The 25,368-nt window shown below is 52.8% G+C and overlaps 3 protein-coding genes across 4 annotated transcripts in view; 1 reads left to right on the top strand and 2 right to left on the bottom strand.

Moving 5' to 3' along the window:
- Positions 1 to 679: 679 nt before the first annotated feature.
- On the bottom strand, positions 680 to 3,646 carry ADORA3 (adenosine A3 receptor). Its single transcript, XM_058856094.1, has 2 exons — positions 2,620 to 3,646; positions 680 to 1,784 (listed from the first exon to the last, which is right to left on the bottom strand). The coding sequence occupies exons 1-2, from the start codon at positions 2,991 to 2,993 to the stop codon at positions 1,193 to 1,195; spliced, it is 966 nt and encodes a 321-aa protein (XP_058712077.1). The 5' UTR covers positions 2,994 to 3,646; the 3' UTR covers positions 680 to 1,192.
- Positions 3,647 to 15,723: 12,077 nt separating this feature from the next.
- Positions 15,724 to 18,801, bottom strand: LOC131587566 (uncharacterized). The gene is made up of 3 exons (XM_058855566.1): positions 18,318 to 18,801; positions 16,090 to 16,289; positions 15,724 to 15,957 (listed from the first exon to the last, which is right to left on the bottom strand). Exons 1-3 carry the CDS (start codon positions 18,799 to 18,801, stop codon positions 15,859 to 15,861), a joined length of 783 nt encoding a protein of 260 aa, XP_058711549.1. The 3' UTR covers positions 15,724 to 15,858.
- The window catches only part of RAP1A (RAP1A, member of RAS oncogene family), a 29,082-nt gene continuing 22,121 nt past the window's right edge, over positions 18,408 to 25,368 (top strand). The window contains exon 1 of one of the 2 annotated variants that reach the window (XM_058856099.1): positions 18,408 to 18,546. The gene's annotated coding sequence lies outside the window, so the exon portion shown is untranslated. Of the gene's footprint in view, positions 18,547 to 18,914; positions 18,990 to 25,368 lie in introns of those variants that run through there. The other variant, XM_058856100.1, reaches the window with a different exon arrangement.

Here is a 25,368-nt window from a genome sequence, read left to right as displayed (position 1 = left end):
AAGCTGTGACCTGATGCTCTGAAATTTGGTGTTGGGGCTTTGGCCACAGACCTCCCCAGGGTCAGCAGAACAACTTGTGTTCTTTGTCTTGCTGCTCTCAGCTCCTCCAAGCTCCATCTAATAGAGAATACAGGGGGAGTGGCTCTGTCCCTCCCTAGGAGATGAGCTGTGGGCTGGGCTCAGCCGGCTGGGACTGCTCTGCTTTGCTCTCAGTCCTCTCTTCTTCCTCCATATCCTTGTGCCTCATTCCCTTGCAGTTTGGTGCAGTTCTGCTCCCTCTTCTCTCCCTTTATCCAAAACACATCAGCAAAGCTCCCTGTGCATCATCCTAACAATTCACTTTCTGCTCTTCAGGAGGGACCTGGTTTTCTGCTGAAATCACTTGGGTCCATCAATGCTCACAGGAGAACCTGCAGCAAGTTCTGACATTCCTGGGCTTCCCTTGGCTCGTTTATTGGCACTGAGCTGTGTAACTGGGCAGAGCCTTGGCCTGGGACAAGGGTTACCTCAGATTAGAAATGAGGTGCCTGATCTCAGCTAGAGGAGCAGATGCCAACGCTCTCTGAGATAAGGAACAGAATGATGCACCCCCTTTGCTGCTTTTTCTAGACCGTTTTTATTATTCAAAGATGGAGGAAAAAAGAGCCTGGCCTTTAACAACCTCTTTTCAGTTTGACCCATGTTCCCTAAAAACAGGCTGTGTCAGCTGTGGTGTAACAATTACTGCAACTTCTGTGCCACCCCAGGCAGGACTGAAACTGGGCAGGTTTTGTTGATTGTCATGGCAGGACTCAGCAGGCCAAATTAATGTAGAATCCACCTACTATTTATTATTATTACTCGTGAAAATGTGACAACACTGGCTGAAGCACAAACTGACCAGACACAAGTTTAGTTTGGATGGACAGACAAGGCAAAATGAGCTTGTGAGCTGCTGGATCATGAACAGCAAAGAACACATCCTGGTTTTCAATCAACTCAACCAATCCTCATGTTAAAAAACCCAAAACCCCAAACTAGACAAAATTTCCATCTTCTGTGTTTAGAAATGATATTACATAAAGACATATTCACATGCAGCTTTAGAGCAGCTTCAGACTCACAGGTTGCTGCAGTTTCCCAAGAGTTTCCCAGCAAAGCCAGGAGCTTTATCCATGCTCTGGTAGCCACTGGCAGGTTCAGCCTTTATTTATCACTGTGGGTCTGTTGTTTGCTCTGTAAGAGCTGGGTCTGGTTTTCTGCACAGGATATAGGTCCTTAAAATGAAAAGGTAGGTGGTTTTGAACTTCTTTATCTTGTAGGCATAGACAATGGGGTTCATGGCAGAATTGGCATGGGATAAGAGGATTGCCAAGTACACCAAATACGGGGGGATGTGAGACTCGGGGTAAAAATAGTAAATGCAGTTTATAATGCACAGAGGCAGCCAGGAGATTGCAAACAGGAAGAGAACAAGTGCAAGAGACTTGGCTGCCTTGAACTCCTGGCCATAGAAAGCCCCAGCCCCTCTCCCAGCGCTCCCCTGGCTGAGCTTGGTGCGGATGATGTGGAAGATCTCGGCGTACAGAGCACACATGATGAGCAGGGGCACCAGGGTCCAGGTGAAGAAGCAGAAATACACCATGAAATCCATCCTCATCACCGAGGTGAACTGGCACCTGGAGGAGCTCCTGGCATCTGCCTTGTTCCAGCCAAACATGGGGATGAGCCCTCCCAGCAGGGACAGGAACCAGCACAGCCCCAGGGCCCACCAGACTCTCCTCCCTGTAGTGATTCTTTTGTATCTGCAGGGGAAGAAATCCCAGGTCGTGTTAAAGAGAAGTGCTTAAATAGTCAAGGATGAACTCACCTGTTCAGGTACTGCAGGACCATTGTTAGAAAGTGAAGCATTAACTTTATTTTTTAAAACCAAATTTTATCTTGCCCCAAACCCCAGCTCTTCATTTGTAACAGTTGCTTTGCAGCATCAGTAAGAACTGTGCTTGAGTTCCCTTGTTTAAAATTGGATATTTGATCTATTTTATTTCTTGTTTCATTATGATCTTAGTTCTCCTCTTGTCAGGATATTGCTTTGCTGCTGTTGGAACTCCTATCTTATTTCTTGGCTTCCTTGGGTGTACCTTCCTCTTTTTATTTGGTTTATGCCATTTGTTGGGCTAAAATTAATTCTTCAGCTTCATACATCCTTTCCCATTATAAAATACGATTTCTTGGATGCTTGAGGTTATGCTTTGCTTTTCTAGCTTGTGTACTTATCATCTAAATGTAACCAGTGAGTGATTTCAGTTAACTGTTAATGAGTTTGTTAATACTTTTGTATTTTCAGCAAATACTGAAAGGAATTTTATTTGAAAGACAAGCCTCAGAAACCTGAAAAAAAACCCTGTAACACACTCAGCATCCTGTGCAATTAACCAGCATGCTGAAAATTCAACAGTCTGCCCACAGATACATCCTGTGAGCAAATTCTGATCAGTGGCAACACCAGAGAGCACCGAGCTGATCATGAGCACCCCTGGGTTCTTGGGGAGCTCATCTCAGGTGGGCTCTGAGGCACAAGCACCCACTTCAGGCAGTGAAAGGTGAGGAAGGAGGACAGAGGAGGTGGGGCAGCCTCACCTGGTGGGGAGCTTGACTCGCAGGTACCTGTCGATGGCGATGGCCAGCAGGGCCAGGATGGAGGCGTTGGTGAACACCAGCATCAGGCAGCACATGAACAGGCAGAGGGAGGCGGGCACGATGATGCCCAGGCTCACCACGACAGCCAGGGGCATCACCAGGAGCCCCACGGCCGCGTCTGCCAGCGCCAGGGACGCGATGAAGTAGAGCGTGGTGTTCTGGAATGCTGCCTTCAGCCTCACCACCCACATCACCAGGACATTGCCCAGCGTGGCAAACAGAGCCACCAGGCACTCGGTGCCGATGTAAATCCCATCCAGGCTGCTCAGGGCCACGCTGCTGTTTGGCATCGTGGGCTGCTGCAGCTCTGCCATGGAACGCCTCACATCTCACACCGATGGCCACCTGTGGGATCCCCAGCGGCTGCTGCTCGCCTCTTCCAGGGGTTCTCCTACATCCAAACCTCGCAGCTATTTCATGTCCTCAGCACTCGGGCAGCAAATCACCCGCAGACATCTCAGCATCCAGCTCCTCTCCCTGGAGACACCTCCTGAAGCTCACTGCATCCCTTCAGCAGCCCAGGCTCAGCAAAGTGCCTTGGGAAGTTGTTCTGGAATGAAAATGTGGGAAAGCATCCACAGTCCTTCTCACCAGCAGCTTACAAAGAAATAGTTTTCCAGGTTCCTCTTTCAAGCCGTTTTACAAGTGCAGAAATGCCAGCAGCAGTTGGCTGCAAAGCTGCTCCTTATCGGTTCATCTCTGCAGTCACTGTCACAGCCCAGGCAGCTCAGGGGGGCTGGGGGGAGCTGCGCTAAAATCGAAAGGCTCCCCGGTGAAGGAAAGGACAGAGAGAAACCAGACTTGACTCGGGGAAAAAGTAATTCCCAACCAAATCCGAGCAGGAGGAAGCACACGGAGCTGCGAGGGCTGGTGCTGGGGCAGAGGCTCCGGCTTGTGAGGCAGCCGGGGCTGGGGATGGAGCAGCCCCCGTGCAAGGGCCGATGGCAGCAGCACTCGGATTTCCCAGCCCTGGAGCTCTCCCTCTGCCCCAAAGGCAGGTGCTTTACGTTCTGCCACTGACCTGGGGCCAGCTCGGGGGAGGTTCCGCCCAGCACCCCCCGTTCCCAGCGGGATCCTGCCGGGACAGGCACAAAAGGTGCTCCGATACCCTTCAGGTGCTTCCTCAGCAGGCAGCATCTGTTTCCTGTCCTGACCGCGCCAGGGCCGGGCTGCTGTGGCTGTCACCGGGGGAGGACGAGCCCTCCTGCTGTCCCCAGCCCTGGGCATCCCTTCCCCGGCCCCGCATCCCCTCATCCCCTCATCCCCTCATCCCTTCATCCCCTCATCCCCTCATCCCCTCATCCCCTCATCCTCTCATCCTCTCATTCCCTCATCCCCGCATCTCCTCATCTCTTCATCCCCTCATCCCCTCATCCCCTCATCCCCTCATCCTCTCATCCTCTCATTCCCTCATCCCCGCATCTCCTCATCCCTTCATCCCCTCATCCCCTCATCCCCTCATCCCCTCATCCCCTCATCCCTTCATCCCCTCATCCCCTCATCCCCTCATCCCCTCATCCCCTCATCCCCTCATCCCCTCATCCCCTCATCCCCTCATCCCCTCATCCCCTCATCCCCTCATCCCTTCATCCCCTCATCCCCCTCATCCCCTCATCCCCTCATCCCCTCATCCCCGCCCGGGGACAGCGCTCCCTCCGCAGCCCCCCCGGAGGTTTCCAGGGCCAGGGCCGTGGTTCCGGGCCGTGGTTCCAAGCCATGCAAAGCTCTCTGCGGGAGCAGAAGGGGCTCGGGGTGCCCCGGGGCTGCGGGGAGGCTCCGGACACCGGGAATTCCGGGCTGTGTTTGGGCTCTGGGCAGGCGGCTCCAGGAGCCGGGCCGTGGCACGGTGGGATGGGGTTAAAGGCTTTCGCATCCCGCTCCCCCAGCACTTGATGGTTTTGCCATTTAAAGGCCGTTCTCGGCTTGCTCGTTTCTTGGATGGCTCCGGAGAAAGGCTTCCAGCTCTTCCCGAGGGATCCTCCTACATCCTGCTGAGATAAGGATCAGGAAGGGAAGGTCTCTGCAATCTCAGCTGCGCCTTTGAGCACAGATTCCCTTTTCAGGGGCGGAGGGGAGGAGAACAAATTTGCTAGAAAAAGATTATTTCTAAGTGACACACAGAAAAAAAAAAAAGAAATCTCGCACAACAATAATCTTATGGGGTGAGTCAAGCACAGCCACGGCTGCCTCTGTCCTGGCGGGGCTGTGAAACCCTTCCAGGGACACAGAGCAGCTCCTCCAGGGAAAAGCCCCCGTGAGCTGTCCCCGGGGCTGGGCTCGCACAGTGCCAGCCTGTCCCAGCCACATCAGCGTCCCCTCTTTCCTTCCATCCCTGCTCCTGTCGCAGGAGACACGGACGGGTTTTCTTTCCTGGATTTCAGAGTTTCGTGTTTACAGGAAAAAGCCCCAAACAACTCCAAAAGCGAGCGGGGGCGAGCTCTGTCCTGGCTCTTCCCTGCCTGGGGAGGAAGCGAAAGGCACAGAGGGGACGTGACTGGAGCAGAGTCACGGCGGGTGTGACACAGCCACTGCGGGCTGATGAGCTGGGAGCCAGAGCGAGAGAGAGGCTGGAGCCTGGCGTGGGGACAGTGTCTCTCACTGCCTCAGTTTCCCCTGGCGTGGGGACAGTGTCTCTCACTGCCTCAGTTTCCCCTGGCGTGGGGACAGTGTCTCTCACTGCCTCAGTTTCCCCTGGCGTGGGGACAGTGTCCCTCACTGCCTCAGTTTCCCCTGGTGTGGGGACAGTGTCTCTCACTGCCTCAGTTTCCCCAGCCATGGTAAAAGGAGGGTTGATCTGGTCTACACAGAGCTGGGAAGGGCTGGACAGGAGCAGAACCCTTTTGGTTTCCCTCTGAAACTCCTCATTTGGGATTTTTTCACCTTCCCCTCCAGTGGGGGCACAGGGATGTTGGAAAACCACTGCTGGTGTTTCTCACAGATGCAAAAACCTGGAGCAAGCCCTCCTCTGGCACACACACAGCTGTGCTGAAAGGCAAAGTTTACTGTCCTTAGAATGCAGGGCTGGTTCCAAAGATGACTTCAATCGCTGTCAACAGCAAATTGTCAGAGGAAAATCAGATCTGGAAAGCTCTTCTTCCCTTCCACATCCCAATCCCTGAGCCTGAACTGCGCTGGGGCTGGGATTCTCCCGTGGCTTTGGGTCTCAGAGCTTGGTCCTGGGATTCTCCCGTGGCTTTGGGTTTCAGAGCTGTGTGTGCTGGTCCTGGGATTCTCCCGTGGCTTTGGGTTTCAGAGCTGTGTGTGCTGGGATTCTCCCGTGGCTTTGGGTCTCAGAGCTGTGTGTGCTGGGGCTGGGATTCTCCCGTGGCTTTGGGTCTCAGTGCTGTGTGTGCTGGTCCTGGGATTCTCCCGTGGCTTTGGGTCTCAGATCTGTTTGTGCTGGGATTCTCCCGTGGCTTTGGGTTTCAGAGCTGTGTGTGCTGGGATTCTCCCGTGGCTTTGGGTTTCAGAGCTGTGTGTGCTGGGATTCTCCCGTGGCTTTGGGTTTCAGAGCTGTGTGTGCTGGGATTCTCCCGTGGCTTTGGCTCTCAGAGCTGTGTGTGCTGGTGCTGGGATTCTCCCGTGGCTTTGGGTCTCAGATCTGTTTGTGCTGGTCCTGCTGAGCTGGTCGGGCAGTGCAGGGCCCGGGAGGGAGGAGCTGGGGCTGGCACACCAGTATGGCCCAGTGGCTTTGCTGGGCAGACTGGTGGGATGCAGCAGCCGGAGCCAGCCCTGGAACCCCGGCTACAAACAGGGCAGGAGCACAGGGACAGGGGCTGGGACAAATGATTATTTTGTGTGGTTTTATAATGAACTGGAGCTTTTTCCAGTTGTCTCTGGGTGTGTCTGGGGAGCAGCTGAGCAGGGGCACAGCCGCTGGCACAGGGCCCCGTTTGATGCCAGCTCCACACACGGGAACCTTCCCTGCCACGGGGGAAGAGGATTCCCGGGTTATCCAGTTCTTCCTGCCCCACACTGCTCCTGCCCCACAGCACCCGGGGCGGGGATGAGGGCTGGCTGTGCTCGGCTGGCTGGGGAAATGCAGCTTTTTGGAATATTTCATCCCAGAGCTGCTTTCCCAGAGCCATCTCCCAGCGGTCTGGAGAGCCACCTCCGGCGTGTGAGGAGAGGAAATCGCCTCGGTTTGTGTTCCCCAGCTCTGCCCGGCCTGGGAGGTGACAGCACATCCAGGATCCCACTGGAGGCTCCTCTGAGCAGCACAGAACTTCCCATCCTCATCAGAGACTCTTTTAAAATTCCATGGAAATGGCATACAATAAATCCTGGGGAGATGAAAGGGAGGTTGGAGCTGGCAGGAGGTTCTTTAGAGAGGCTCTATTTACACAAATTGTCTGGCTGACAGGAGAGAAACTGTTTGGACATTTTATAAACTCTTCCACTGATAATTTTGCATCTCAGCACAGCAAGGCTGGGGGAGGCAGGACAGGGAGAAACAACAAAGCCAAGGCCCTGAGCTCCCTTCCCAGGTCCTGTTTTTGAACACCAGCAAATGATTTAACTGCAGAGCACTGCAAAAGCTGCCTTTCCCTGAAGAGAAAGGGAGGAAAGTGCCATTACCTCACTGATGAGCATCCTCGGGAGTCACCCGCTGCCACTGCCCTGCCTGTCCCCAGGGCTTGAGAACACGGCTGTAAAACACATTTAGCAACTTCTCCAAATCCAGTTTGTCTCCAATAAAGGCTGAGAGGACACTGCCAGAAATGTGTGGCCCTATCAACTACAATAAATATATATGCTTGATACGGGGTCACTGAATTACTCTGAATTTTGAGTGTTTAGTGGCATCTCAGCCTACAAATGTCCCAGATTAAATTAATATTAGCAAGGTATTTCCTAAGATTCCTAAGGTTTTGTGTTATCCTGTGCAGAGCCAGGAGCTGGATTGATGATCTTGTGTGTCCCTCCCAGCTCAGGGTAGTCTATGATTCTATGAATATCTTGCTGTAATTTATTTATGAATCGTGACTCACTCTCTGACTGGCATCGTGGACTAATTCATCATTGTCAGCATGACTGGGGGGGAGCTTAGATTTCCTCTGGATATCTTTTAAGTGCTTTTTTCCTGCCTTTATTTCCCTAATCAAACCAAGATCTTATTTATAGCGCTGCCGCCTCTGTCTGGGTAAGCCCGGAGTGGCCCCAATGGCTTAACAGGATTTATTTGCTGCAGCTTTTCCCGGGTGTAATGAACAGAGGGATTTGCTCCTGTGGCTGCACTAATCCCCCCGGAGGTGCAGGCAGAGGCTTTCCCCCGAGGAACTGCGGTCCCAAGGGAACAAATGAAAGCCTGGGGAGGGGAAGGAGCCGAGGGAGGGGAGTGCTCCCCATCCCTGCGCTGATCCCACATCTCCAGAGCTGCTCGGTGCCCCGGGCTCTGCAGGGAAGCTCCGAGCTCGGAGCAGGGCAGGAAGGAGCGAGGCTCCATCCCCAGCCCTGGCAGAACCAGGGACACTCACACACAAAGGTGGCGGCCAGGAAGGAAAGCCCTGGGGCCTTGCTTTGATCAAAGATGGACTGAAAACAAACCATTTTCCAGGGAAGTGGTGCTGAGAGGAGCCTGGAGTGTCCCCAGGAGCTCAGCTCCAGCAGCAGGAGGAGGAGCTGGAGGCAGCCGGGCTCTGGGGCCAGCACGGTCCAGGTTTGCCAGGGAAGCTCTTTAGGAAGGAAACATTGTTTATACCTTTTTATTTTTAATGTATGTATATTTGGATCCAACCTTTTCCATGATGGATGGCAGAAATCAAGGCCTCTTTTGTTCTACAATTAACTCGGAGATGATTTTTGGTTCCTTAGCGAAAAAAAATGAATTTATTTTCCCTTACGACAAAACACACACAGAACCCTCATTGCTACAGAAAAAAAATGAGTTTATTTTTCCTTACGACAAAACACACACAGAACTCTCATTGCTATAGAAAAAAAATGAATATATTTTTCCTTACGACAAAACACACACAGAACTCTCATTGCTATAGAAAACTGTTCTGTTAATGACACTTTTTGCCAGGATTGCTGCCCTGATCTGGGGGGAAATAAAGTATTCTTAAATACTTGCTGCAAGCTCTGGAGCCTCACAGTGATATATCTGGAGTTTGCCCCTAAGATTTGTCTGAATCTGCAGCAGAAGGGAATTTAAAGTGAGGGTGTTCCCAGGTAAATAATGATAATAAATAAATAAATAAATAAATAAATAAATAAATAAAAAAAATAAAATAAAATAAAATAAAATAAAAATAAAAATAAAAATAAAAATAAAAATAAAAATTAATAATAATAATAATAATAATAATAATAATAATAATAATAATAATAATAATAATAATAATAATAATAATAATAATGATAATAATAATGTTCCTGGTGTGATTTAGCACGGCCTTTGCAGAGGCAGCAGCAGAGGAAGTGTCTGGAAGGACAGGGAGATAAAGTGTGATTGTTTCCATCTCCTCAGCTCCTCGTCACTTCACTCCGGGGATGAACACTCTGAGCTGGGCTCTGCTCGTCTGGCACAGGGAAATGAGAACTGAGCTGCCTGCAGGTTTCCAGGGGCTGGAGCAGGGAGAGCAGTGAGTGATGTCCCCAATGTGCCCCAGCTGGGCTCGGCACAGGGGACAGCAGCCCCCGGGAGGGCTCAGAGCATCCCCATCCTGCAGGGATGGAGCAGCCAGCGGGGCTGGGGACAGCAGAACCCGTCAGTCTGGAACGCAGCTCCTCACCACAACACAGCCCAGGCACTGAAACAAGAGATTAAACGCTCTGATAGCTCTGATTCCTGTAACTCTGGAAAGACGAGTGCAGAGTTGTGCCATGAAGGTAACCCTGAGAGCCGGCCCCATCACTCCAGGAGCTCAGCTCCCACCCTGCTGTGACAAACGGGACAGCAGCTCCTGTCTGTGGCAGATAAAATACCCTGGCACGTTTGCTCCTCGGGAAAACAGCCCAGGAGCTTCAGCAAGGAGCTGCAGGGCTGGGGACTCGCTCCTGGGGGGTTCCTGATGGGGCAGCACCCAGCACACCCAGCCAGGGCTCACCCCATAACTGGGGGGTTCCCAGTGGGGTAGCACCCAGCACACCCACCCACAGCTCACCCCACATCTGGGGGGATCCCAGTGGGGCAGCACCCAGCACACCCACCCACAGCTCACCCCATAACTGGGGGGGTTCCTGATGGGGCAGCACCCAGCACACCCAGCCACAGCTCACCCCATAACTGGGGGGTTCCCAATGGGGCAGCACCCAGCACACCCACCCAGGGCTCACCCCATAACTGGGGGGATCCCAATGGGGCAGCACCCAGCACACCCAGCCAGGGCTCACCCCACAGCTGGGGGGATCCCAATGGGGCAGCACCCAGCACACCCAGCCACAGCTCACCCCACATCTGGGGGGGTTCCTGATGGGGCAGCACCCAGCACACCCAGCCACAGCTCACCCCACATCTGGGGGGATCCCAGTGGGGCAGCACCCAGCACACCCAGCCACAGCTCACCCCATAACTGGGGGGGTTCCTGATGAGGCAGCACCCAGCACACCCAGCCAGGGCTCACCCCACATCTGGGGGGATCCCAATGGGGCAGCACCCAGCACAACCAGCCACAGCTCACCCCACAACTGGGGGGATCCCAATGGGGCAGCACCCAGCACACCCACCCACAGCTCACCCCACATCTGGGGGGCTCCAAAGCTGGCCCTTGGTCCCCACCCTGCTCAGGTCACCGGGGCTGGCTGCTGTGGTGACAGTGCTTTGGCTGTTTCCCGTTCCCTGCCATCAATGCTGAGACAACCTCAGCCCGTGAGCCGCAATCTTCCCTGGCCGGGCCGGCTGCTCCCGGCTGCTCCCATCTGCTGCATTTCTCACATCAGATGCAACTCTTTCATCTTTGCTCACTTCCACGGCTGGGAGATGAGCTATTTTCAAATGCATCTGCTGTTATTTATGCAAACACTTTCTTTTCAAAGGGCAACAGAGGGAAGTGTTGGGAGCCAAAGCACAGCCAAGTGTTTTGGGGATGTCAGCGGGGTTTCCATGGGCTGCAGGCACACACAGAGATCCGTGTGTGCTGCTGAGGTGTCCCTGGCCAGGCAGTGGCACCACGGCAGGGTGGGACACACAAGGGACATCCAGGCCTTCCTCAGGCAGTCTCCAGTCAGGGGCTGAATCACAGCAGGAGTGGAAGTGACTCAGGAGCTGCTAAGGACAGCTGAATCCATGCAGAGCTGGCTCCATGGCCTTGGACAGGGCTGTGACACTCAGCTGCTGCCCAGGAGCACCCAGGGTGACAGGGCCACCTCCTGCCTGGGACGGGGAGCTCAGCACCAGCTCTGGGCACACACGGCTGCCCCGTGCTCTCTTCTAGCTTCGTTCAGCCTTGCTGGAGGAAAATACCTGCTCTTCCCCAGAAAGAGGCTCCAAGCCAGGGTTATTCACTTGTGTTCAGGAAGCAATCAGAAAACAAAGAGTGCTGTCAAAAGTCTAAGTGTTAGTGTAATCATAATTAGAGAGCAGCAGCTCTGAAAGGAGCTGAGGAACTGCCTCTCCTGACACTGCTGGTTCAGGACAAGCTCTGCTAACCCCTGTGAGCAGAGGAATGAAGGTGCTGGAGGGTCTCCAAGGCTGGGGCATGATTAAATCCACTTAGGACAGAGAGCAGCACTAACTGGGAACATCTCACTGGAAGTACATCTCTTCTCCAGGTACAGGTGAGTTCATTGTTACCTCTTATAAACCCTGTCCTGTGTGTGCTGCTGGGCTCAGGGCACCAGGAGTGTCTGACCCTGGATACTGGCACTGACCCTGAGTGGAACCAGTTATCAACTGGGAGAGGGCAGGGACAGGCAATGGAGAAAGCCCATGGATCTCACAGGACTTGCAGAAGCTGACAGACAAATACCTGGCTTGTTACTTTTACCTGCTAATCAAAAATTGCCCCTTGGCTACAAAGCAGTCATTGTGTGACTGTGCTTAAAGAAAACAAGTGTTTAAACTCCATGAAGGGAAAGATGGGAAGGAGCACTTACTGACTTAGACATCCTCTCATTTCAATATACATGACATTTAATTTCAAGGTAATGTTTGTCTCATTGTGTGGGTTCCACCAAACCTCCAGTCAAAGGATGCCCCTGACTTCCTCTGGTAGTTACATTTCAACTTTCATTTTATCTTTGGTTTTTTCTTTCTTTTCCCCCAACTTCCCCATATTCTACTGCCTGGATTTTACAAAATAGAAGTGGGAAGATGGCAGCTGCAGCTGCTAGAAATGTGTGAGGGCAGCTGGCAGGGGAGGAGGAGGAGGCTCAGGACCCAGAGACACAGGAGGCAGCGCCTGGCCACGGGGTGAGCGGGTGCCTGGCTGCACAGGAAGGAGTTGGGTAATAGAAAATGTGTGGTTGCAGCTGCTTTGAGCAGGGAGCACAGTTTGTCAGCTGAAAGAATAACACTTGGTATTGCTCATGTTGGGTTCTGCTGTCCCAGTTTTTCCTGCTTGGGACTGGGCAGGGATCAGGGAGCTCCATCCCCTCTGCTTTGGCTTTCATTGTGCAAATGCAGCAGCCACACTGCAAACTGTGGATGGGCTTTGTGAGGCAGGATCAGACCCTGGGCTGTGTTCTGGGGGTCTCTGTGGGTCAGACCCTGGGCTGTGTCCTGGGGGTCTCTGTGGATCAGACCCTGGGCTGTGTTTTGGGGATCTCTGTGGGTCAGACCCTGGGCTGTGTTCTGGGGATCTCTGTGGCTGTGTCCTGGGGGTCTCTGTGGCTGTGTCCTGGGGGTCTCTGTGGGTCAGACCCTGGGCTGTGTTCTGGGGGTCTCTGTGGATCAGACCCTGGGCTGTGTTCTGGGGGTCTCTGTGGAGGTGCCACCCATCCATACCTGGGGGATTCATCAAATATCCTACAAACGGCTCTCAGCAAGAAAAGCCAGGAGAGGAGCCCAGCCTGCTGCCTCTGCTCATGTTTAGCTCTCCGAGGGTCCTTTCCTTCCTCTGGTAGGGAATTCCAGGCTGCTGCAGCTTTGGACAAGGAAGTTCTTGCTTGCAGAAAGCCAAGAGTAAGAGCAGCCCATGGTGCTGCTGTCAGGCTGAGGCCAGGGAATCCCTGCACACGATAATTGGCAGCTCCCTGCCGTAGCTGAGCACGGGAAGTGGGATTTGTGCTTCCTTCCCCAGCGAGTTTCACAGCCTCTGATAGCATTTATAAAAGCCTTGAACCAGAAACCCCTATCAGTCTCTGCCTTCCTCCTGACTCTGCAGAACTGCAGATACCAGCCTGACTCTGGCACGCTCACAAGGCAGGGAAATGTTTGGGAAGCTGCATGAGGGAACATCCCATGTCCCTTTCAGAGGCACAAAGGAGGAAAGCCCAGGCTTGCTGGTGTTTTTGGTAGAGGGATCCTTGTTCCTGCCTTCTCACCCTTCCTGCAGTCCTTGTGGGGCTCAAACACGGAAAACATCCCATGTTTGCACTGGGCTCCAGCCTTTCCTGTGATTCCAAGCACCTTTAAGGAGCCCTGGGGGAGGATCAGGGTCCCAGGGCTGTAGGACACAGCAAAGCTGCTCCAGGCTTTCCCTTGGAGCCCTGGGGGAGGATCAGGGTCCCAGGGCTGTAGGACACAGCAAAGCTGCTCCAGGCTTTCCCTTGGAGCCCTGGGGGAGGATCAGGGTCCCAGGGCTGTAGGACACAGCAAAGCTGCTCCAGGCTTTCCCCTGGAACCCTGCAGGAGATTTGCAGAGCCCTGCCTGGGGATCAGCCATCCCTCCCCACATCCACAGCTCCCAGCCCATCTTTAATCTCCTGCAAGGATCACCCAGCCACAGGGGCACGGAGCAGGGCAGGGCTGCAGGGACAGCAGGGATGGGGATTTCAGGGAATCTGCTCCAGGAACAGGCTCAGGGCTCGGAGCTCTCCTGCCCCTGCAGAGTTTGGGATGCTGGGCTGGGTTAAATGATCCTTTATGCTCAGATCCCTGGCAAGGACAGCGTGGGAGGTGAGGTGTGAGCTCGGTGACCCTCAGCCAGGACAGCTGCTGGCAGCCATGTTAATTAACATGCTCACTGTTAATTACATCATTAAGTCATTATTCATAATGATACACTGCGATCTCATCTCTAAAGAAAATATTATGCTTGCACTTCAAAGGCTTGTGTTGAGGTCTTTGGAATGAGCATTTTTTTCTTGATTCTTCCCTGACTAGAGTTTATAGAATGATTTTTTGTGAGTTTAGAGAGCACCAGCTCCTTTCTTGTGCAGTTTAGGTTCAGACACTCAGGACAGGAGCAGCACCTTGGCTTCTGAGAGCCAGAGCAAAAGGATAATGTGTTATTAGCCTGCATGGTGTCAAAGCCACTCTCATTTACTCTCCAGCCCTCTGATTCTATCAGCCAGGAATCCAAGGTCATTATGCAATCACAAATTGTTTCTGAATTTCATTAAATCAGCAAATGGGCCTTAACTACATATTTACATCAGCTGAACTTGTGATCATTTATCCAATTGGGCAATTATTATTTTGGAATAAAAGAAGTCCTGAGGGATTCTTCTTCATATTAATTTGCCTGCAGAAGACTCAGTGCAACTCAGCTGCAAAAGCAGGTAAAAAACTGCAATCCTGCTGCAGGTTCTGGGATAAATGAGTGTTTTCCTTTCAGTCTTTTACTGCTGCCATACATCAGGAAAAGGGGGGTGAAATCTTGGTATCATTTAATATGAATGGATTTAGACTGCAGAGTTTGGGAAGGAAGTTATTGTGGCAACTCCTGTTTTGTATCGATGGGCTGTGATAAATGACACCATTTTTTTAATAAAACTGGAGTGTGAAGGGTCACTGGATTCCTTGGGCTGTGTCCAGGACATTCCAGGCTGTGTCCTGTATGTGACAGGATGCAGAGAATCGATTCTCTTTGCCTCATAACCTTGTGCTGTTGCTGAGTTGGTGTGGAGTGAAATCCCTGGTTTGGGGTTGTCAGCAGGTCACACCCCTCCAGTGCCAGTGTCAGTCACCCTGAGACATCCCTGGAATAATGGGATTTGTTAGAAATGGGGAAAGCAGCGAGAGACAAGGTGTGGACATGGGATGTAACACCCTGCTGACAGCCTGGCTTTGCTGATGAGAGATAAGGAGCAGCAGCACAGGAGTGGAACAGCTCTGGCTGAGGGGCTGCATCTGTCTGCCTGAAGGAGAGCAGGATTTGGGGCTGGCAGAAACACAGATCCAGGTTTATTCCCTGCTGGAGTCACTAGGAAAATGTGATTTCAGCTCAGCTTGGACCTGCTTCTCCTCTCCTAATCATTTCATAACCAGGTTCACATTCATCCAGATCTAATTTCATCTACTTGCAAAGTCTGACTCAGCAATAAATGTTATCAGCTTCCACTCAGACCTGCAGAAAACGGGGGGAAAAGTCAACCTTCCCAGAACACACATCAAACAGGAGCTCTGTCCTGCTGAGTCAGGCCCTCAGTGTGACTGGACCCTTATTGTTTTGAAACTGGCTGTGAAATAGATAAGCATGTGATTTTGGTTACAGTGAAACTTTTCAGTCAGTGCTCAGTGGGAAAAGACTGCAAAAGTGTTGATATTTGGGGCAAAGTTTGTTATAGCTTTGATTTTAAAGGAAATTTGGGGTGATGTCTTGCAGAATGCTCCAACATTTCCATGTACACTGAGCCTGTTAAAGGAACTGCATCCCTTGCAGTTTCTGCCCATGGGAATATGTTTTTGCACAGCTTTTAAAACAGAAGTTATCGCTGATATTTTATCCCTGCCTGTTTTCCAGACACAGCCTCATGTTTTTAAACATTGAGCTAGTAACTTCCCAAGTTCACAGATCCCACCATAGCGTTTGTACTCTGAAGAAACCACGAGCTCAGCCACGAGTGCTGAGCATCCTTCAAGGCAGATGCTTCTGCCACCCTGAGTGTCCCACTGCTCCAGAGCCTCTCACTGCCGAGGCTGCCAAGTCCTGCAGAGACACAAAGAGTGGAAATCCTCTGCTGGCATGGCCCTGCCTGCAGCCATTCAAATCAAGCAGTGATTCACCTGCTCGCTCCCAGCACGGTGGTCCCCAGGGAAGGAGACACCTCTTAAGCCATAAAAACAGAGATTTACAGATCACTATCAGCAGCCACAAGTTGTACCTGGAAGCAAAACTCTGCGCTGTGTATTTATTTCTGCTGCACACACAGAGCTGTGAGAGGGAGAACTGGAGAGGTTTCAGTGACAGAGGGGGGACTCTGAGCTCTGTGTGTCTCCTGGCTGCTCACCTGCTGGGGATTTTGGAGAAGTCATTTAATCTGGTTTTTTCCTCATCTCTACAGCCAGACAATATTTAGCATTTTTGTTGGAGTTGTGGATGAAAGGCAGCTTGACTGTTAAACGTTGCTGTAGCCTCAGACCTCAGCAAATCTGCTGTGTCCCTGAAGTTGTGCAAGTGGTGATGGAGGAGTGTGGGGAGGCCCCAGGGTGTGCTGGTGCTGCTGGTGCTGGTGCTGGTGCTGCTCCTGCTCTGCTGCTGCTGCCTCTGGCACCAGGAGCATCCCCAGGGACAGGCTGCAGTCCTTGTCCTGTCCCTGCTTATGTAAGGAGGTGACAGTGCCTGGAAACAGAGAGATCCCTCTGCATTCCATGGAGAGCCGGGCTTTGCGATTATGGAAGCAACCACAGCTCCTCCTGGGGTAATTATATATTCTTAACGAGGAGAAAAAAAAAATCCTGACATTTATTGACTGTTGACATCAGCTCTTCTGGAGTGTGTAGCTTAGAGCTGAATTATAGTTTAAGTTGGGGCTAATGAAGTGATCTCCCAGATCACGAGAGGCAGTGACTGTGCTGCACTTCTGGCCTGATCCTCCCTGTGTGGCTGCTGTCACTCACAATCCCTGTGACATGAACACTGCCAGAACTTCTCTGTGCCCTTTCCTCTTCCCGAATTTTGTCTGATTCTTGTCTATTCACTTCAATGTTACACTTCTTTATTTTCATGCTTTGCTAAAAAACTAAACAAAGCCCCGCACACTTTGAAGAGCTGTGTTTCAATAAAAGCTTTTTACAGTGTGAAGGTGATGTGGTGCTGGTCCCGAGCCCTTGGTGACCCTTGTCCGGTCCCGTGTGAGCGGTGCAGCATTATCCCCTCGGTGTGAAGCGCTGTGAGCAGGGACACTGCTGCTCCCTGCCTGCTGCCCACCTGCCCAGGGGAAACAAATCCCCCCGATCCCACCCTGTCCATGGGGAAACATCCCCCCGATCCCACCCTGTCCATGGGGAAACATCACCCCGATCCCACCCTGTCCATGGGGAAACACCCCCGATCCCACCCTGTCCATGGGGAAACATCCCCCCGATTCCCACCCTGTCCATGGGGAATCCCCCCGATTCCCACCCTGTCCTGTCCATGGGGAAATCCCCCCGATTCCCACCCTGTCCATGGGGAAACACCCCCGATTCCCACCCTGTCCATGGGGAAACATCCCCCCGATTCCCACCCTGTCCATGGGGAAACATCCCCCCGATTCCCACCCTGCCCTGCCCAGGGGAAACACCCCCGATCCCACCCTGTCCATGGGGAAACACCCCCGATTCCCACCCTGTCCATGGGGAAACACCCCCGATTCCCACCCTGTCCATCCCATGGGAAATCCCCCCGATCCCACCCTGTCCATGGGAAATCCCCCCGATCCCACCCTGTCCATGGGGAAACATCCCCCCGATCCCACCCTGTCCATCCCATGGGAAATCCCCCCGATTCCCACCCTGTCCATGGGGAAACATCCCCCCGATTCCCACCCTGTCCATCCCATGGGAAATCCCCCCGATCCCACCCTGCCCTGCCCAGGGGAAACACCCCCGATCCCACCCTGTCCAGGGGAAACATCCCCCCGATCCCACCCTGTCCAGGGGAAACATCCCCCCGATCCCACCCTGTCCATCCCATGGGGAAACACCCCCGATTCCCACCCTGCCCATGGGGAAACATCCCCCGATCCCACCCTGTCCAGGGGAAACATCCCCCGATCCCACCCTGTCCATGGGGAAACATCCCCCCGATTCCCACCCTGTCCATGGGGAAACACCCCCGATCCCACCCTGTCCATGGGGAAATCCTCCCGATTCCCACCCTGTCCATCCCATGGGGAATTCCCCCCGATTCCCACCCTGTCCATGGGGAAACACCCCCGATCCCACCCTGTCCATCCCATGGGGAATTCCCCCCGATTCCCACCCTGCCCATGGGGAAACACCCCCGATTCCCACCCTGTCCATGGGGAAATCCCCCCGATTCCACCCTGCCCATGGGGAAATCCCCCCGATCCCACCCTGTCCATGGGGAAACACCCCCGATTCCCACGCTGCCGGTCCCCTGGCCCAGCCTGCGGCCGCTCCCTCTCCTCCTGCCCCTGTTCCCCGGGAGAAGATCCCCAATGTCCCCCGGCTGTCCCCTCCTGGCAGGGAATTGTGCAGAGCCACAGGGTCCCCCCCGATCTCTCTTTTCTCCAGGCTGAGCCCCTTTCCCAGCCGCTCCCGGTGCTCCAGCCCTGCCCTCGGGGCCCAGCCCGGGCACAGCCCCGCGGAGCCCCGGCCCGCTCCCGCTCCTGCTCCCGTTCCCGACACGGAACCGGCCCCGCACCTGCCCCGGCCCTCCCGGAACTTTTGCGGGCCCGTCCGTCCCGCCCGCCCCGCTGGCTCCTCCCCGGGCCGCGGCCGCTGAGGGCGGAGCGGACGCGGCGCCGCCGCCGCGCAGAGCAGCAGCAGCCGCGGCCGGAGCAGCGGGAGCGGCCGGAGCCGAGCCCCGAGCCCCGAGCCCCGAGCCCGCAGCGGGGGAGCCGAGCGGCGCCGGGGGCGGCCCGGGGGCGGCGGTGAGCGGGGAAGGCGGCGGGGCCGGGCCGGGGAAGCGGCGGGGAAGGCGGCGGCTCCGGCTGTCCCGGCGGGGCCTGGCGAGGCCGCGGGGCGGGCGGAGCGGGGCAGGGGCCGGCCCGGAGTCCGGCGGGGCCGGGCGGGGGCAGCGGGGCCGCGCCGGCCGCTCCCTCCCCGCGGCCCGGCCGGAGGCGAGGCGGAGGCGGCTCGGCCCGGCCCCGGCCCCGGCCCCGGCCCCGGGCTGCCCCGCCGGACATCCATCTTGTGCGGCCCCGGGCCGGCTGCCCGCAGCCGGGGCTGTCCCCAGCTCCGAGCTGACCGGAATCGGTGCGGTGATCCTGGGCTCAGATCTGTGCGGGGCGTCCCCTGCTCGCTGCTCACCGCTGCCGGACGGGGCCCGTGGAGCAACCGAGCTGAAGGGACAGCGAGGCTGGAGGCACCGAGGGTGGGCTGGCACAGGGGGATGCAGGATCGGGGACAGGGGGATGCAGGATGAGGGACAGGGGGATGCAGGACTGGGGACAGGGGGATGCAGGATCGGGGACAGGGGGATGGCAGGACTGGGGACAGGGGGATGCAGGATCGGGGACAGGGGGATGGCAGGACTGGGGACAGGGGCTACAGGACAGGGGACACAGGGATGCAGGACTGGGGACAGGGGGATGCAGGACAGGGGACACAGGGATGCAGGATCGGGGACAGGGGGATGCAGGACTGGGGACAGGGGGATGCAGGACTGGGGACAGGGGGATGCAGGACTGGGGACAGGGGGATGCAGGACAGGGGACGGGGGATGCAGGATGAGGAACAGGGGGATGCAGGACTGGGGACAGGGGCTACAGGACAGGGGACACAGGGATGCAGGACTGGGGACGGGGGATGCAGGATGAGGAACAGGGGGATGCAGGAAGAGGAACAGGGGGATGCAGAATGAGGGACAGGCTTCATGTGCTCTGCTTTGCCAGCCCGGATGGTTTGGGCAGGTGGGACAAGACAAGGGAGAGCCCTTCGTGAGCCACGTGGAGCTGCAGGCTGGCCCATCCTCATCCTCCACTCCCAAGGACTGGTTGTTGTCTCACACCACCTCAGCTCTGAAAAGGGTTCTTGCACTTCCTTCGGTTGCTTTAAAGAGAACCTGTTGTCTGCGGAGGGAAATTTTGGTGTTTAGATACTTCTCGTTAACGGGTGTCTTTGCTTGCGATATTTGAGGGACTGGGAGTGTGGGTTTGGTGTAGGGATTCCTCTTCAGTGGGAGGGTTGGGACTTGGGCACAGCGAGTCAATTCCGACTGACACGGAGCTGGAACTGGGTCTTGCTTTGCTCACAGCTTGGAGAGAGCTGAAAACAGGAAGGGCAACCATGAAAACTCTGGGTTTTTTCCTTTCAGTAGCTTAGCAGGAGAGATAATATTCCTTAAACTAGTTGTTTGCCTTGAAAACGCCTGTCTGCCTTCGGAGTATGGTATCAGCACTCTGTAATTTCTGTTGCTGTTGTAATTCTCTCTGAGTAGTTGTGTTGCTCCATGTAAAGAGACACCAGATCATCTGAGGAGTTGAGGAGAGCGTCTGTTCATTTGACAGTGCCTGTCTGCTGTGAAATGTTTCACTGTTGTGATTTGTGTCATTGCTTTTTTCATGCTGAAATGGTGTGTCAGTAATTCCCCCTGGTGTAGCGGATCCTCGGATCTGAGAGGGTTTTAATGTGGGAATTTGTGAGACGTTCAGGAAGTAATGGATGAAGCTTGGAGAAACAGAAAATGGTGCGTTAGCAAAGCTCTGTGCCTTTAATGAGAAATTATCCAAAACCAGGCAAGTTAAAGGGAAGTTCCAGATGGAGCACTCTTGCTTTTGTGGTCTCTGCAACTTTCTGAATTCACAGAAGCAATGTGTTTCACAAGTATGAAACGCTGTCTGATTATTCTGACATCATTATCACGTTGCTATAGTGACTTCATTGCACTGGGAATGCCATGTTCACATCCGGTTGCTATGGAAAAAATCAGTGTCATAAATAAAAACATTTAATGTTCTGTTCATCCCTGTGGCAGGAAAAAAGGCATCGATTTATTGACGTGAGTGAAGACTGGTAACATATTCCAGCAGAAGTTCTCAGTGCCAAGTTCCAAACTGGGAAATTGTCACTTGCTGTCCTCGGCAGATTGTCCCCTGCCTGTGTCTGTTGTGGCAGGTAGCAGAAGTTGTGAAATGCTGGGTTTGGAATGGAGGGTGACAGAGCGTCTGTCGTTCTTCAAGGTGGAGTCGGCAGGAAGTGCTGTGCTCGCACCGCTTCTAAAAATAATCAGTTTTCATGCGCAGTGTTTGCGCCACAGCGTTCCCTCAGATCCTCCCTGGAGCCCAGTTTTCCCCCTGTGGAGCAGCTCCTGCCAGTGAGGATGCCCAGGAGGCCGAGGGAAGCTGGGTGCCAGCCGTGGCCGGCGGTGTCACAGCCAGGCTGTCACCCCAGGGCTCCCGGGGCTGAGCCATCACGTGTCCCGGCTCTGGCGCTGCTGTTTTTAGGGTAAGGAGCTTTGCTGAAGGTTCTGAGAGGATCTCCTGCCAAACGGGCTGAATTACTCGCACAGCCTAAGTCCAGTGGCAGGTTAATGCTTTTATTTGGAGACTCCTGTTTACACAGAGCATCGGGACGGTTTATATTTGAAACCATAAGCTGCAAATATACAGACCTGGGTTATTAGTGATACATTTCATGGCTTCTCAGCCAGTCTGAGGACTGCTCTTAAAAAAACTGAGAAGTAATTAAATGGCTGCAGCGTGACATGTGGATGTACTTGAACATTAAAGTTTTAATTGTATATTGAATCATCGTCCTGGGCATAAACAACTCCAGCATTTGTTTGTACTTTACATTGCAGAGCTTTTTCTTGTAGGCTGCACGTGCAGAGCGCACTCGGTGGCACTTTGAACTCGTGCTCAGTGTTTAGAGAGCAGATTGCTTCTGTGCAACTCTGCAGACTTAAAAAAACCATCTTCAAGAGGAATCCTAATACTCTGACAACAGGAACATGTTATCTGTTTTCCTAGAGAAAACAAAGGGAATCTTTTGAACATACATAAGTTCAAACCTTTAGGCTTTATATTTGAAGTGTTTTTTATGTGTAGCTGTTTGAAGTTCAGAATTATCCTTGACCCAGTGTTATTTTCACCCTTGTCAACATCAGCTCAGCTGGCTCTGGCTGTGGATCCTGATCAAAACTTTTGGGTTTTAGGGTAATATGGGAGACTTCCTATTTTATCACTTTCTTTTAATTTCTGAAGAACCACATCAATGTTGAACATCAATCACTTCTTATAACTTTGTGTATTTAATTCTGCAAAAGCAGATTCAAGAGAGATTTGACTTTAGAAACTTGGTCAGGTCCTAGAGTGGTGTTTGGATTTTTTGGCCTTGATTTGGGGAAATGTTGGGTTATTTTTTGAAGATGAAGTAGTGAGGATGGTAGTTAAAGTATAGCCTCAATTAATTTTATGTTGAGCTCTGTAGTAGTTATTGATTTTCTTTTACTCTTTTATTTAATAGTTAATTGGAAATTAAACAGAATTTTAATGGATGCATCTTCTTAAGAGGGTGCTTCTAAATCCCAGGGTCAAATTTTCCTGTAGGCATTTGTGTTTGCACTTTAGGAAAGCTGCTGCTGCTGGAAACGTGACACCTAATGGCAGAGATAAGTAAGGATGTTCCAAAGTTTTCTGAAAGAACTCTTCATCTTGCTGAGCTTTCTTGCTCTGTGCAGCCTGTCTTGCTCAGATGTTAAAACTTGTGTGAGGTGTAAATAGTCCCTCTCCATCCTTCCCCTGGGCTCCCTGCAGGTCCTGGAAGGTAGAAGCGAGCTCAGGACGTTAGAGTTGGTGGAAATGGTCAAGAAGAGTTTATGGCAGTGCTTCCTGTACAGGTGATGGGTGCAGGAGTCAGGCCAAGGAGGGGGCTCGGTTTTTGTGGGTAAGAATTTCCCAGAGCTTGGAGCAGCCGTGGGTTCCTCACCCCTGAGAGGTGAGGAAGGCAAGGCAGAGCCTGAACTCCTTTGCTTTCCCATTGTCGAAGCTTTGTTGTTGGGCATTCAGAAACTCTTGGAAGCAAGAACCCAGCAGGAATCCAGCTGATGCAGTTTAGTGTCTCCAGCACAAACATCAGAGCGAAACAAAAATCTGTGGTGGTAAAGTGAAGATGTGTTGAACTGTTACACCAGAAGAGAAGGGATTAAAGCAGGTGTGAAGAGGATAGTGTTTAATTGTGCCTTGTGTGTCCAGTGCCCTGCTGATGGAGGGAAGGAGTTGAGGACAGAACAAGAAGTTCCTGATCTGAGGCAGGGCTGGTTCCTGTGCTGCTGCAGGGGTGATGGGGGGACTCTGCTGTGCCTGTGACAGCTGGGAAGAACGAGACCTGTGACTCACTCTGGCTGCCAGAATAATACTAAATACCACACCAGACACTGGCTCTGTCCTCACAGGTACCAGGCTGTTATTTGCAAGGACCAGCCTGCATTTCTGAGAGTTACATCGAGCTGCCTTTCTGCTGCAACAGCTTGAGGGTCTCTGCTGGTTGTTTTTCAGCCGGCTGTGCTTGTTGCTGGTGACTGTTGACATCCTCTGTGAGCTGGTTTGACATGTCTGACTGAAACCCTTCCGAGCTAAATGGCTCATTATAAGAAGCTTCCTGTTGTTTCCTGTGATAGCGTAATTTTGTTAATTAATGTCTGTTTTCTGAGCTCCCCTCTGAAGAAGAGGGGACCCAGTGACAGCAGAGCATCAGTCAGGACACAGCTGGGCCTGCTCAGCTCTTGGTTTTCACACTGAAGCACTTTGTGCTGCACCTCTGGTGCCGTTTCACTCCCAGGTTTGCTGTGAAACAAGTTTTGATCTGCAGAGGGACACGAACTGGTTACTGACAGATCGCTTCTTCCCTTGCAAATACTGAAATAATTAAGGTTGTGCAGAGTAATCCATTTAACAATATTAAAATGAGGAGTCTGTGGGAAGAATGGTGGTGCTCAAGGAGGAGCCACTGAGTTGCATTCCTGATCAGAAATGGTGTGTTTAAGCTTAAATTGTGTTCATGTGCCGTGGGAAGATCGTTTGGGGTGTGTGGGTGAGGAAATGGGACAGCAGAAGCCACCCCTCACGTGGTCCTGCAGTCCTTTTGGGGTCTGGAGCTCCTGTATCAGCAGGCAGCCCACCTGGGGAAGGTGAGCTCAGGAGTGCCTGTGTCTGTCTGTCTGTCTGTCTGTCTGTGTGTCTGTCCTGTGGCAGTGGAGCCCAGGGCAGGGCTGGGGCTCTTTCTCACCGTGTCAGCTGCTGGAGCAGGTCGGGTGGCTCTGCTGAAGCCCGACGTGGCCACATGAAGACGATGTTTTGATGTTTTGATGTGTGCCCCGGCAGGTATTGGGAGTTGGGAAATACCTGCTCTACCTGAACAGGCGCTTCCTTCCTTCCTCCCTCCCTCCCTCCCTGCCCGCCGTGCTCGACCTCAGCCCGGGGAAAGGCACACACCAGGGCTGGAGGAATCCAGGTGCTGAGCAAAGCAGACTTGCTGTGCTTTGAGAACTGCTGGTTACTTTCTTTTGATAAAATTTATCAGTCTGGGGGGAAGTCTGACCCTGCATAGGGCTTTTACACCAGGCAAGAGGCAGGTAACAGGACAAAGAGCCAAAAAGGAATCCCAGGGCTCAGCCCATGGCTGCAGGTGGCTGTCTTGTCTTGGCTGTTTCACCTATTTGTCCAAATAAACCTATTTGGTTTAACTTAAAATGTGGGGAGCCAGGCAGTGGCAGTCCTGTTGAGCAGGTGGCCCGAGGCATTGTGGTTTGTTATTTATTTTGAACATTGATAAGATGGAAAATACTTAAACCCATCGGGGGCACTGGAGCAAGAGGTCTGGATGTGCTCACAGCAGTGGCTGTGTTGGGGCTGGAACAAATCTTCATTCATCATTCAGTGAGGTAAAATAGGCTCAGAAATGTGCTCAGAGTAACTGAGCATTTCTGTAACAGGTGATGTTGCTTTGTGAAAACCCTGCTTTTTGGGAGTTTGTCAATGGGCTGTGTTGCATAACTGCTGCTTGCTGGAGCATTGCAGGAAAACAGACACTTGCATTTCACTTGTCAATGACTGCAGACTCAAGGCTGGCTGGAATGTTTGGGTTTTGTTTTTTTTTTAGCTGAAATATCTGTTGGATTCAATGATGTTGTGTTCTGCAGCTAATTCTGATTACTAATACTGAAAAAATGTGAACTTGTGGTGTTTAAATGAGGATATTGCGTGTGAGCTCGGGGCAGTGCAGTGTGCTGGTGATGCTCTGAGCATCGCTGGCTGCAGCTGGGGCTGCTCCCTGCCTCTGCAAGGAAAGCTGCTGCAGGGTTTGTCCAAGGGAAGAATCTGTGTGGAATCAGGCATTTCTCACATTTTTAGCTGGAAATAGACCCTTAATCTGGAAAGCACGGAGGACGTGGGAGGAGCACTTCAGCTGGATGTATCGGTTGCTGTGCCTTTTATGTTGTATTTTTATGTAATAGTCTTTTCTCTCATGCAAATAAACTTGAAGTTCTAGGGAGGGGCAGCTGAGAAGAGGAAAACTTTCATTACAGACAGCTGACATGCAGAATAATATCTTTTTATATGCCACTCACCACGTGATAGTTAAAAGTAACTCAGAGTTCACTGGGTAAGGCTATTTCTGGTGCAATTCTCCTTTTTTTCGTGTAACAGTCTCATTCCAGCACATCTTGCTTTACCCTGAGATTTGATGTGTTTGTTAGTCCTGTGCTGAGTAACTGTTACTGGGTATCAGGCCTGAAGAACAGAAATGTTGAT

The sequence above is a fragment of the Poecile atricapillus genome, chromosome 23 (genome assembly GCF_030490865.1).
Source record: "Poecile atricapillus isolate bPoeAtr1 chromosome 23, bPoeAtr1.hap1, whole genome shotgun sequence".
NCBI classification, from domain to species: domain Eukaryota; kingdom Metazoa; phylum Chordata; class Aves; order Passeriformes; family Paridae; genus Poecile; species Poecile atricapillus.
The sequence above is the reverse complement of the archived record's forward strand: the minus strand, read 5'-3'. Positions and strand labels throughout refer to the sequence as shown.

Bases quoted from the DNA above. Each gene is read 5' to 3' on its own strand.
- ADORA3 (XM_058856094.1), bottom strand. From the start codon at position 2,993: ATGGCAGAGCTGCAGCAGCCCACGATGCCAAACAGCAGCGTGGCCCTG. The intron at 1,785-2,619 runs GTGAGGCTGCCC...CTTCCCCTGCAG, and splicing joins CGAGTCAAGCTCCCCACCAG to ATACAAAAGAATCACTACAG.
- LOC131587566 (XM_058855566.1), bottom strand. From the start codon at position 18,801: ATGTCCGGCGGGGCAGCCCGGGGCCGGGGCCGGGGCCGGGGCCGGGCC. The intron at 16,290-18,317 runs GTGCGGGGCCGG...CTCTGTTTCCAG, and splicing joins TTCCGGGAGGGCCGGGGCAG to GCACTGTCACCTCCTTACAT. The intron at 15,958-16,089 runs GTCTGAGGCTAC...AATCCCCAGCAG, and splicing joins GACACAGCAGATTTGCTGAG to GTGAGCAGCCAGGAGACACA.